The 13,092-nt window shown below is 41.7% G+C and overlaps 2 protein-coding genes across 7 annotated transcripts in view; one reads left to right on the top strand and one right to left on the bottom strand.

Moving 5' to 3' along the window:
* The first annotated feature begins 131 nt into the window (after positions 1–131).
* On the top strand, positions 132–5,476 carry LOC106516977 (synaptonemal complex protein SC65). Of its 2 annotated transcripts, XM_014007616.1 has the most exons (7): positions 132–796; positions 2,161–2,310; positions 3,598–3,769; positions 3,849–3,977; positions 4,054–4,199; positions 4,435–4,518; positions 4,967–5,476. In XM_014007616.1, exons 1-7 carry the CDS (start codon positions 338–340, stop codon positions 5,111–5,113), a joined length of 1,287 nt encoding a protein of 428 aa, XP_013863070.1. In that variant the 5' UTR covers positions 132–337; the 3' UTR covers positions 5,114–5,476. The 2 variants fall into 2 exon arrangements, with proteins under 2 accessions (XP_013863070.1, XP_013863072.1); XM_014007618.1 differs by lacking the exon at positions 4,967–5,476 and having other exon boundaries at positions 4,463–4,518.
* Positions 5,477–5,573: 97 nt separating this feature from the next.
* The window catches only part of adam11 (ADAM metallopeptidase domain 11), a 38,839-nt gene continuing 31,320 nt past the window's right edge, over positions 5,574–13,092 (bottom strand). For 3 of the 5 annotated variants that reach the window (XM_014007608.1, XM_014007610.1, XM_014007609.1), the window contains exons 22-27: positions 12,908–13,027; positions 12,649–12,817; positions 12,451–12,562; positions 11,534–11,624; positions 7,359–7,376; positions 5,574–7,074 (exon numbers count right to left, since the gene is read on the bottom strand). In XM_014007608.1, the coding sequence (XP_013863062.1) occupies positions 7,059–7,074; positions 7,359–7,376; positions 11,534–11,624; positions 12,451–12,562; positions 12,649–12,817; positions 12,908–13,027 (526 nt within the window). In that variant the 3' untranslated portion in view covers positions 5,574–7,058. The remainder of the gene's footprint in view (positions 7,075–7,358; positions 7,377–11,533; positions 11,625–12,450; positions 12,563–12,648; positions 12,818–12,907; positions 13,028–13,092) is intronic. The other 2 variants (XM_014007611.1, XM_014007612.1) reach the window with 2 other exon arrangements.

Raw genomic sequence — 13,092 nt, 5'->3', positions numbered from 1 at the left:
TTTTTAAACTTTTAGTTTAAAAATTACAAAATCTAAACAGCCTACAGTATTTTTACAGTCTTTATTTAATAAACATATATTTTAACTGTAAAATAAAGTCTAATGTTACAACTAATCAAGGACCCCTTTAAAACAAAGTTTGACTGTTAATCGTAAGCATGGCTGCTGCTGAGCCACTTGACGCAGATTTGGCGCAGCAGCTGGAGGTTTGTTCTGTGCAACCTGAGCCAGCTGGCTTTGAAAGACCCAATCACAGAATTCCCTCAGACCCCTGAGTTCTTTAACAGACCGCCACAAAAACACYGGAGAAGCTGCAGAACAGGACAGGGATCTTATCATGGTCAGAGTGCGCGCAAAAGGAGACCTGCTGTTAACATTCMTCTGCGTGACTTTTGTTGAAACAACATCCGCGCAATATGAGAACTACAGCTTCAGAAGTTTCCCCAGGGAGGAGCTCATGCCCCTCACCGCCGCCTACGGACTGGCGCTGGACTTTTACGCCGCAGAAAACTGGACGGAGTCGATCCGGCACCTGGAGTTAAGTTTGCGTCTGCGCCGTCTTCTGCAAGACTCGGTGCGGTTCTGTGCGGTCCTCTGCGACAGCGACCACAACGAGCCGTTCTCAGCCGCAGCTCCGGATCTCCGAGCGTTCTGGCGCGTCCTGAGGACAGCCGGCTGTCTGCGGGGGTGCAGAGCGCAGCTCCCCGCCCTGCAGCTGCCGCCCCCCGGCAGGGAGATTATGGAAGAGTTCAACACCAGATCTCCATACAGATTTCTACACTTTGCCTATTCCCAGGTAAAATACAGTCTGCAGTATTCTCATCTGAAAAAAGTTTGTTGTTGAGAAAACATGGGGAATAACTAAAAAGGGTAGAATGTTTGCTAAAAAAAAAAAGATCAGTTCAGAGCTKCTTCTTGGATCAGGCCATCAGCAGYTTCTTAAGGSCTTATCRCACTWCAACGGTTTGGACAACTTCTACCAATTTATGAAAAGTTTGTCCAGCACTAAAGATGTCTAAGCTGAAGATGGAATTTACAAAAAAATCTACTGGAAGCCTCTTTTGGACATACAGTATACATACATAATATAACGCTAAACAATTAGATCAAATACATAACCAGTATGAGTCACAACAACATTTTCAAGTTGGCATGACTTGTTTATTAAGTTGTAGATTGGTGCTGCGTCTGCAGTGATGCAGGCGCTGTACMGATCTGTCRTGGTGAAGCGGGAGCTGAGCCAGAARGCGAMGCTCTCGKTTTACTGGTCKGTCTATGATCCTAACATCATCTATGGTCACGAACTTTGGGTAGTGACCAAAAGAACAAGATTGCGATACAAGTTGACAGAATTAGTTTCCTCTGCAGGGTGTCTGGGCTCTCCCATAGGGTGAGAAGCTCAGTCATCTGGGAGGGACTCAGAGTAGAGCCGCTGCTCCTCCACGTCGAGAGGCGCCAGTTGAGGTGGCTCAGGCATCTGGTTAGGATGCCTCCTGGACGCCTCCCTGGTGAGGTGTTCCGGGCACGTCCTATTGGGAGGAGACCCAGAGGAAGACCCAGGACACGCTGGAGGGACTATGTCTCTCGGCTGGCCTGGGAACACCTTTGGATTCCCCCAGAGGAGCTGGCCCAAGTGGTTGGAGAGAGGGAAGTCTGGTTCTCTCTGCTTAGGCTGCTGCCCCCGTGACCCGAACCCGGATAAGCGGAAGAAAATGAATGGACGGACATAAGTTGTTTATAGCATTATAGTGTAACAGGGCCTTTAGTAAGAAATGATGAAAGAGACAAAGAAAAAAACAGATCAAAATGTTCACTGGCTTGTTGGTCCTTTTCCCACATTGGTCAGGAACACAGAAATCATCTCATCTTTCCACAGGTTTGGTTATCCAGACCCACAGACACAAATCTGATGGATTTAATCACTTGCCATCAACTGGGGGAACTTTTCTAGGCAAGGTCAAAAATCAATGACAAGATGAGACCAGATGTGAGCAATGCCTCAGTGTGCATASATAATGCTCGTAAAATACATTTTAAATTAGCAACAAACATYCTGAAAGTTACCWTTTTATTTTGKCTAAAACGACGGTTTRCATTTTAGGGTTTAAAYTGTTTACATTTGCTAATCTGAAAGACAGCCGAGACGGTTTATGTTTGCAGCTGAACGACCTGCAGAAGGCTGTCCCGTGTGCCTACACCTTCCTCCAAAGGAACCCAGGGGACCAGGTCATGAGTCAGCTGATGGAGGGGTACAAGAACGAGTACGACCTGGACGGTTACCTCATCGACCATGAAGAGCAGAGTTATGAGGTGAGCAAAACCTTTTTTGTMACAAGTGGCAAGTGCTACAGGTAGTAGTACTTTGTGGCAAATGATGCAGTGAGTTGCTTTGAGGGAGGAAAACCCATAAGTAAGCAGGGTTTAAAATGTGGAGCCAAATGATCCATAAAAAGCAAACCAGTGCAGTAAAATGGTTTCAAACTTGAACTTTTTACTGTTTGGACTGTCATTAAGAAGCTGTATTTAAAACAGTAATAAACTGGGATGCTGTTTTTGTAATAAAGTAAAACTTTCAAATTTACAAGAGGACATCTGCATTAGTAGACCTTTTTGATAATCCATTAAATCCATGGATACGATTTGTGGAGCTGGATAAGGCTCGCGTTCCCAGGGGATGGGAAGCCATGAAGGGTCTTCGACTGGCCTCGAGGAGGTTCTGAAACTGTTTGGCAACTCAAAGGAAAGCAGGTCCGTCCCAGGCTGTGCTTAGTTTGGGTGGGGGAACTGCTGGCCTGGACTGGGAATACTGTTGAGTGATGGGAGGAGCACTCCTAAAACCATCCACCATGTCCAGATTTGAAAAGGTCCCTGGTGGCAGGGTGCCAGGGATGGACGAAATTTGCCCTGAGATGCTGAAGGCTCTGGATGTTGTGGGGYTGTCAYGGTTAAGGTCACRAGGAGRACTGGGACAACACCTGAGGAGTGGCAGACCARAGTGGTGGTCTTTTCCTCAAATGGAGGAGTTTAAGTATCTGGGTATCTTGCTCACAAGTGATGGCAAGATGGAGCGAGAGATGGATCGAGTCAGGTCCTCGTCCTCAGTAACGAGGGTGTTACGGTCCTAGTCTTTGTCCTTACTGGTTTATCGATACGTTCCAACCCTCAYCTGTGGTCGTCAGGTATGGATCATGACCAAAACAAGATTGAGGTGTTTCGGGCATCTGATTAGACTGCCTCCTTATGTCCCACTTCCCACTGRGAAGAGGCATTGAGGCAGACCCAGAACTTGCTGGAGGGATTGTGCATCATCTCTGAACTGGGGGGCGCTTTGTAGTCCTTCAGGTGGAGCTGGAGAGTCGCTGGGGAGAGGGTCAGGGTTTCTCTCTTGGTCTTGACTACAGATAAATGTTATATGATGGAGCAATAAATGTAAAACAAACATAAAAAAAGATTTAAAACGCACCTTAAACTTTGTCATTAACTACAAATAAAGCAAATCTGATGCCTTTCACGTGGCCTTACAGCTCTATCTGCTGGAGAAAATTGTGCATCTGTTTTGACTTTTGTTTGACTTAAGTGTGCGTAAACTTATTCCAGGCCTCCTTTGTGAGAGGCGTGAAACTGGTGAGTTCGGGCAACTACAGCAGCAGCATCGAAYCTCTTGAGGAAGCTCTGAGACTCTACCTGCAGGAGTACAAATTCTGCCAGTCCGACTGCGAGGGGGTCAGCCATTTCTCATCGGACAAAGACTTCTACGCCCTCATAGCAGGTATGCAAGATTTAATCACCCAGAATAAACTAAATTTGTTTTGTACATCYCTAAAATATTCTGATGTACCTCTCAACAGAAGTCTACATCAAYGCATTAAAGTGTAAACTAAAGTGTGAGGAAAACTTGAGGCCTAACGTTGGCGGTTACTTTGTGGAGAACTTCGTGGCCACTATTTACCACCACCTGCAGTACGCGTATTACAAGTGTAAGTTGAGCTTTCCCCCAGTCAGCTGAGATCAGCAGCTTCGTCCGTCTGTGTGATCCCGGTCTTCTCTGAGCAGTAAACGACGGCCAMCGAGCAGTTCCCTGTGCGTACAGCTACTCTCTGTTCGAGCCAGAGGACGGGGTCATGAAGCAGAACCTGCTGTACTATAAAGCCCACAGTCAACAGTGGGGCCTTCAGCCGGACCACTTCACACCCAGACTGGTAAGAACACCATTCATCACAACTGTTGTAAATTCTAAAATAAAGTCACTGATTCGATTTAGGGAATCAAAACTGACTTAACAGAAATATAAAGAAATAAAAAAGCACTTTGTAGAGTTTTAGCTGAATAAAGTTACAAATCTCTCCTGCCACATAAAACTTTAAGATTCTGTAATAAAAACAGTTTATTTGTCCTAAATTCTTTATGTACTGTTCATTACTTTATTTCTACCAGGAGGCTTTTAAACACTATAATTACACAGTGACTCTGAAGCAGATGTGGAAACTGACAGAAATGGACTTGAAGCTGGATATCGAGGTAAAACCAATGAGACATTTGGAACTTTTTGCTTTAGTTTTAGTGCAATTTCTTTGTAGGGGTGAAAATCAATAGCTTTATCGTAATAGATTATATAGATTTGTTTAGATGATACAATGTTTCGATTTTAATTCAGTTCWCAAGTTTGATATGATACAATATATGCCCATCTAAGACAATCATTAAACGGTCGTCTTACATGGGCATATGATATCAATCCACATTGGGCATATGATAAGGATCGATGACTTTCTTTTGCTTGATGTAATTCAATCAATTGTTTAAATAAATTTATTTTAAGCAGTAAAAAATTGATTTTCTTAATTGTTACATCCCCAGGATTKATGTATTGTTATGCTTCCATTTCTTTGTAGCCTGATTTAAAAGGGTTTTAAGGATTTCAGATATAAAACTGTTTCTATATCTGCACTTTGAATGATGTTTATAGAATTTTTTGGGAGCAGAAGAAGCTGCACCTTTGTCTTYGGAGTCTCCTGATGCGGAGTTCAAAGGTTTTGGGGACTATGAGGAGCCCATCTATGCCAGCTGGACACAGATGAAAGGAAAAGGAGACATTGGTGAATCGGACATCTGAAGAAATCAGAGTGGAGCAGCAAGTCTTTGGAGTTTTACTTCTCCTGTCTGTTTTCAATTATTAAATGTGATGGCAACATTATTGTTGAATATGTTAAAACCACATTTTGCTCTGAGATTTAGCATTTCAACCACAATCATCCAAACCGGGTGAGGTCATCAACACGAGTCATTCTGATTGGCCAGTCATTTGCAGAACATGAATGGACTGAACTTGGTGCTACAATCCTTTGTAATATTTAAATTTAATTTTTTTAATATATTTACAGTCATGCCTTTTATTCATTGCAAACTTTTGGTCTGGAAGCTTCAATTTCTAAGTGAATCATTCCCATCCTCTCTGAACAATAAAACATAACATTTCTGTTTAAAACTGATTATTTTAAAATCATCAAGCAGAATTTTTACATCTAGTGAAGTTTTTTAATAACATACATAACACAAATTCAACACACAGTCRCTGGGTTTCAGGTATCTTTTAATGTTCAGTAATATGAGTGTTTACACTAACAGTCAACGGTGAACGGTGCCCAAAATCCCTGTCATCAGTCCAAATACTACATGTCAACTCCAACAGTGTAGTAAACACAGCGTGACCTGAGGTTTCAGTCATTTTTAATCCTGTGGTGAGGAAATAATCCCGAGRGATGTGATGACGATTTTAATTTCATGGTAAAGACTTCTGAGAGATACTCCCAAATTGTTTTTTTAGACTTTAACATAAAAAATGTGGAGATATTCCTTTAATGCTTGTACTGTGTGTTGACTGGCAGTGTAACTTTCTTCTGGCATCTGTGTGCTGCTCAGTAAAAAGGTGTGTTTTCTACTTTTCGCTAACTGCATTACTCTGAATCAGATCTGACATTCTGAAGGGAAATACAGAACCAAGTGATCCAAACACTGCTCTAAAACTTAGCAGTAATTGTAATTTCAATGTTACACATTAAATTTATATKTTTATTGCTCATAAACTTGATTTGTCTAGACAGGATTGCATGAATCTAAGATGCAGTCTTTTTTTCTTGATTTGGAGGAATCAGATTAAAAATTATTCAGGTGCGTGTCGCATCTTTGTAGCCAAATCTCTCACAGGCATGTGGGAAACATCACGTTTCTGAGATTATAAATCAGTTCTGATTAGTAGGCAGGAAAGTGGAGTCTTGCTTTCTGAGACTTGTGCTTCCCTTCAAAGCGGCAGTGAGTACCTGCTGTCTAAAGGACTTGTTTACATCAGCACCTATTGTTCAGCATAATTATATGCATACACTTTGAATATGGATTAGATATACAGCAGGATAATACATTTAGTGCATAAATGTCCCTCTGGCTTGGCTGCACTAAGGTCCAAAAGAGCTCCTGTCCTCGACACAGACACACAATAAGCTTCATCACAAGCATCTCCTGTCCATACATCCAGCATCTAATATTTAGAAGCATTGATCTACAAATGATGGATTATGGTCCGAGAAGGAAAGGCAGCATAAGAGGAGAAATTATGGCTATTATTGTGGAATGTAAAGATCCAACATCTTCATCTGGACAAACATTCAGTATTTAAGTTATTTATAGACATCTATTGCAGGTAAAGTCACAGGAGAGACTACTGTGCTCTCTGGATGTTTAAATAARGGGCCTCACTAGTCAAAGTGTTTGGCCATCTTTCTTTAGATTACTTAAAGGGATAAAGCATAATAACAGTCCAAATGACAGAAGACCAGCTACTCCTATAAACCATAGTCTCTGTATCCAGAAAACTGTAGATAAAAGCTGGAGTAAGCCAGACAACCTGGGCATTTCTCTTCCCCAACAGCAGATACAAGCAGAGGGCATCGACTTCCCTGCTGTTCTGATTTTTTTTTCCTCTGGAAAGGGTAAGTTCAGACGGCTCAAAAAGGTCAGAGGAGGAAACAGAAAAAGGTCTGATGGCTCAAAATGGAAGACACGACTCAAACTCCAGAAGATCTGAAAACAAAGTAGGAATAAAGACAAAAGTAAGAAGATTAAAAAGGTTTGAGTAAAGAAATAAGCAGAAAAGAAAATCATTTAAGTCAAAACTAAAGACAAMTTGTGAACTGGTGCTGCAAACTAAAGCTGAAGTTGTGTACATTATGTCTAATACTATCAAAACATGACTATTTTTAAAGTGTTATAATAAGAAATCAAGTTAAATAGCAGGTGACAGACTGGATTTTTATAAAAACTAAAAGTCCCAGAAGTGAAACTAGGACTCAAAGTCTGAGTCATACCTTCCCTTTCGGATGTTTCTGAATCCACAGTGATGAAGGAAAAACAAGAGAACAAGAACAATAAAATTATCAGCTGTGACCCGTTGTGCACAAGAAGCAATGTGAATAAAACAAAATCATGCATCGCCTTCAAAGCTTTGTGAGCAAAGCGGTAAACATAAAAGCGCGTAATGAATAAAATCATCATAGCCGACCAAGAATTTGATACAAGCTGAAGAAAAAAACAAGTTTCTGTTCCTTTGCATGCTGCAGGCGTGTCACTGCAAAGCATGAGGCAAGACAGAGAGGCGGAATAAAGCAAACTACAGACAGAAAATGTGCAACAGACTGTTAATGTATCTTTAACTTATTTAACAAGGCAAAACCCACTACAATCACAGAGCTCTTTTTGAAGACCCTCATAGGACAGAAGACTGCCTAACATGCATGTTTTTGGATGGCGGGAGGAAAATGGAGACTCCACATAGAAAGATCCAAGACCGGTGCTTGAACCCAGAACCTTCTTACTATGAGGCAGCAGTGCTAACCACTAAACCATTGTGCTGCTTGTTTTTCCAGCCAAGATACCAAACTTCTTTTTTTTTCACTTTGGCCGATCARCCACAACATTACAACCACCTTCTCAGCTCTGGCTTCTACGAAACATCTGAAGGTGCTCTGTGGTTTCCAGCTTCCAGTCAGGTCCTTTTAGTTCTGAGCAGTGGGGTAACTGGAACAATTTTTCATGTAGAAACAAGCCAACACACTGACATGAAAACACTGAATACTCTAAAAAACCAAACCTGAGTTTTACTTTCAAAACTTCACCCAGAATTTCATTAGTCTTCACTTTTCTCCCATCTCTTCCCCAGATACCCCCCCCCCCCCCCCATGTCCCCCCTGATCATTTAGACTGTAGAAAATGATCAATAAGGGAACTCAGTCCAATCTTGGGCTACACATACACTTTTACAGTACAATACCTTTAGCATTTTGCTATTCTGTGACATCCGACCACACAGTCAGCCTTCACATCACTGTTACGGTCCCTGTAAACCAGGGGTCAGTTGCACAAAACCTGAATGAGGGATTAARCTGAAACTTTCATGTAATCCAGGATGACTTAAACCTTGACTTGGTTACATAAAGAGGCACATGTTAACAAGTCCTCTGAATCTAACCTGGTCCCGAACAGGCTTAAAATGGAGCTTATTTAATCCATTATAGTTTCAGAGCAGTAGAAAGCAACTTTGATCAGAAATCAGTGTTTCATCAAATTATTTAATCTTCTTATTTACATAGCAGCCTCATTCTTTTTACTTTGTATTAAAAGATCATAGAATAAATATTTTGAGTTATACGGATTGCCCGTTAAAAAAAAAACAACTCAGCTTCAAATTTATTTGACATCTCTATGTCATTATGCCAAGTTGACCCCACCCCACTCCTCCAGCCAAAGTTGGTCCGATCCAAAAGAGTGTCTTGAAGGCAAACAGTGAACCTGCATTCATCCAAGATTATTTACAGCTGTCTTGAATGAGCCACCTAGTTTAAGCATGGCTTGATGTTTGAGCTAAAGATTACAGCTGTTTACAAGTTGAAGGCTTGTTCAAGCGCAGCTTACAGCCGGTATCCTGGACGTATAAATCCTACTTTTGTGCAACGGGCCCCAGAATTTTTTAAMCAGAGCAGTGGTTAGTTTCTTGTAATAGCAGTCCAACAGAGAACACACCACCTCTGGAGATCCTGACTCACTCGTCTTGTCATAACTTTGCATATTTTTCTGTTTCCAACACCTGAGCTTTAATAACTTACTTGCTTTGAAGCTTAATTCATCCTCCTCGAGTTAATCCAGGTTATTCCTTTCAGCTTTAGTGGAATAACTGGTGGAATGCATGGTGTTGGTAGCTACTGACTTATGACTTCAAACAGACATGGATCAATTAGAAGATATGAAATTTTTCTAACAATACGGTGGGGAAAATAAGTATTTAGTCAGTCACCAATTGTGCAAGTTCTCCCACTTAAAAAGATGAGAGAGGCCTGTAATTGACATCATAGGTAGACCTCAACTATGAGAGACAAAATGTGAAAAAAAATTTGAGAAAATCATTTTGTCTGACTTTTAAAGAATTTTTTTGCAAATAATGGTGGAAAATAAGTATTTGGTCACCTACAAACAAGCAAGATTTCTGGCTGTCACAGACCTGTAACTTCTTTTTTAAGAGGCTCCTCTTTCCCCCACTCATTACCTGTATTAATGACACCTGTTTGAAGTCGTTAACAGTATAAAAGACACCTGCCCACAACCTCAAACAGTCACACTCCAAACTCCACTATGGTGAAGACGAAAGAGCTGTCGGAGGACACCAGAAACCGAATTGTAGACCTGCACCAGGCTGGGAAGACTGAATCTGCAATAGGCAAGCAGCTTGGTGTGAAGAAATCTACTGTGGGAGCGATAATCAGAAAATGGAAGACATACAAGACCACTACTAATCTCCCTCGATCTGGGGCTYCACGCAAGATCTCAGCCCGTGGGGTCAAAATGATCACAAGAACGGTGAGGAAAAATCCCAGAACCACAAGGGGGGATCTAGTGAATGACCTGCAGAAAGCTGGGACCAATGTTACAAAGGCTACCATCAGCAACACACTACAACGCCAGGGACTCAGATCTTGCAGTGCCAGACGTGTCCCCCTGCTTAAGCCAGTCCATATCCAGGCACGTCTGAAGTTTGCTAGAGAGCATTTGGATGTTCCAGAAGAGTATTGGGAGAATGTCATATGGTCAGATGAAATCAAAGTAGAACTATTTGGTAAAAACACAACTCGTCGTGTTTGGAGGAAAGTGAATGCGGAGTTGCATCCAAAGAACACCATACCAACTGTGAAGCATTGGGGTGGCAACATCATGCTTTGGGGCTGTTTCTCTGCRAAGGGACCAGGACGACTGGTCCGTGTACATGAAAGAATGAATGGGGCCATGTATTGTGAGATTTTGGGTGCAAACCTCCTTCCATCAGCAAGGGAAATGAAGATGAAACGTGGCTGGGTCTTTCAGCATGACAATGATCCCAAGCACACTGCCAGGGCAACAAAGGAGTGGCTTCGTAAGAAACATTTCAAAGTCCTGGAGTGGCCTAGCCAGTCTCCCGATCTCAACCCCATCGAAAACCTTTGGAGGGAGTTGAAAGTCCGTGTTGCCCGCCGACAGCCCCAAAACATCACTGCTCTAGAGGAGATCTGCATGGAGGAATGGGCCAACATACCAGCAACAGTGTGTGCCAACCTTGTGAAGACTTACAGAAAACGTTTGACCTCTGTCATTGCCAACAAAGGATATACAACAAAGTATTGAGATGAACTTTTGTTATTGACCAAATACTTATTTTCCACCATTATTTGCAAAAAAAATTCTTTAAAAGTCAGACAAAATGATTTTCTCAATTTTTTTTACATTTTGTCTCTCATAGTTGAGGTCTACCTATGATGTCAATTATAGGCCTCTCTCATCTTTTTAAGTGGGAGAACTTGCACAATTGGTGACTGACTAAATACTTATTTTCCCCACTGTATATGATCTAATTAAGTCATATTGGACATTTAAAGCACTTAATTTGAGTCAATACATTTTATTGCACTTGTCTAACTGCATGAAATCTGATTAAGAACACAAAATAAGAACAGTGCAGCTCCTCCAAGTCTGTACTCAGAGTGGCCACTTACACATACAGTACACAATGAAACTATTTATTATTATTTTAAAGTGTATTTATGTACTCATGGTTGGTTGAATGGACATAGCATTTCTCAAATATCAAAATAAATTGAAAAAAAAAACATTCAGATTATAAAGTTTCATAAAATTTACAACAATTTAATGTCTTTGGCTCAACATCGTAATCTAACCAAAAACCCAGAACCAAAAATGTTTTAATTAGCAACAATAAAAGCCAAACTTTCTCTTTAGAGATGATTTACGCAAACGACAAACTGCTTAAGTATAAATAATCATCTCATGCCATGCAGGTAGTTCGGTTAAAGAGTCATCAAGCTTATTGAGAGTTAATGAGTCACTGAATCCAACCGTCTGCAGCACATGCAGCTGTGTTAAACCTGAATGATCTCTGCACGGCACACAGATGCACACAAACAATACACAGACGTGCACAGACACATGCCAGGAGTCTTACTTAAATCCCCAGCCTGTTCCCCCCAGGATTATCGCTGCGAGCAGAATTGCACCAGCAACTGAACCTATTATGATATTGGTACCACTGGGACCTGTGGGAGTGAAGTCAGGCAGTAAATGGTAAATGGAGTGAGCTTTATTAAGTCCCTCCAGACCTCAAAGGGCTTTACACTTACAGTCACACACACATTCACACACTGATGGTGGTAAACTACACTGTAGCCACAGCTGCCCTGGGGCACACTGACAGAGGTGGGGCTGCCAAGCACCGGTGCCACCGGACCCTCTGACCACATCAGTAGGCAAGGCGGGTGGAGTGTCTTGCCCAAGGACAAAACGACTGAGACGGCTGGAACGGGGGATCGAAYCGGTGACCTTCTGGTTCCAGGACGACTCCCCTAACCACTCCGCCACAGCCAGGAAAAAAGTAGTGTGTGCCAAGGAGCAAAAAAATGTGTTATTTGTAGGAAAAAGAAAAAGTTAAAAACAACTGGACTTCTATTCTGAAGCTGAAGACATTTCACTTCCCATACAAGTGTGTGGAGTTCCAAGACTCTTATTGTGAAGGATTGAAACAAGGTGACAATRAGTTCCCCTTCAGCAGACGTAACAAATCACATCTGACTGCTTAAATGAAATACTGTTACTTTGTAGTTAACACACGAAAAGTGCACCCACAACACAGAAAAAGGAGCACAGTGGGCTTTATCTCAAGGTTTATCCTTCAAGACATTTTTTCTCAACACTGATCTCAACATTGTGACTTTTAATGTCGAAACTGGGAAACAAATAAAAATCTATTGGCCCTAATACACTGTTTTAATGGGGAAATTTTTATTACATAGARGGGTTTTTATTGATTACCCCGAGTTTACTGTGCTTGACTGAAAAAAAGAGTTTAATTTTCCATTTGATTACCTTTGTACTTTAGTCCATCTCCCGGGGTTGTGGTAGGAATGGGGTCGAACACACTGCAATCCTTCCCGGTGTAGTCGGCATCGCAGATACACTTCACCTCGTTACTACAGATCTGTAGGACACAACTTCAAACTCAAAGTCTGAACTCGCCACGCGGCTTCACAGAACATAAAACGTGATGTGAAAAAACAGATTCACCCCGTGGTGGGAGCAGATGTGTGAGAACGAGGAGCCCGGACATAAGCTGAGGTTGAAGGTTGTGAYGGGGAGGCAGCGGCGCTCCAAACACATCATGTTTGGCCCACATGGCGTCCCGTCCTCCACRTAGCCCAGATCCAGACCATCGTCCAGCACTGCATGACCTCCCCTGGAACAGACAGTCTCAGTAAATCAAACTTCAACACTAATATGCTACAGACTAACACATGTTCTCCTCTAGTTAAAGAAACCGCTTCACCTGCAGTCCATGTATCGGTTCTGATGGTGGATGGTCAGACTTGTAAGCTTTCCCTGCAAGTCACCAAACTTMGGCCTTTCTGTCAGATTTGTGCAAAGCAGTAACCCACACAGAACATCTCTGTGAGACAAAAATAAATAAATAAAATAAAAATAATTATAATAATAAATTAATTAATTAATTAA

Source organism: Austrofundulus limnaeus, unplaced genomic scaffold (genome assembly GCF_001266775.1).
Source record: "Austrofundulus limnaeus strain Quisiro unplaced genomic scaffold, Austrofundulus_limnaeus-1.0 Scaffold43, whole genome shotgun sequence".
Classification (NCBI taxonomy): Eukaryota; Metazoa; Chordata; class Actinopteri; order Cyprinodontiformes; family Rivulidae; genus Austrofundulus; species Austrofundulus limnaeus.
Note: the sequence above shows the minus strand (reverse complement) of the source record. Positions and strands in the feature narration are given on the sequence as shown.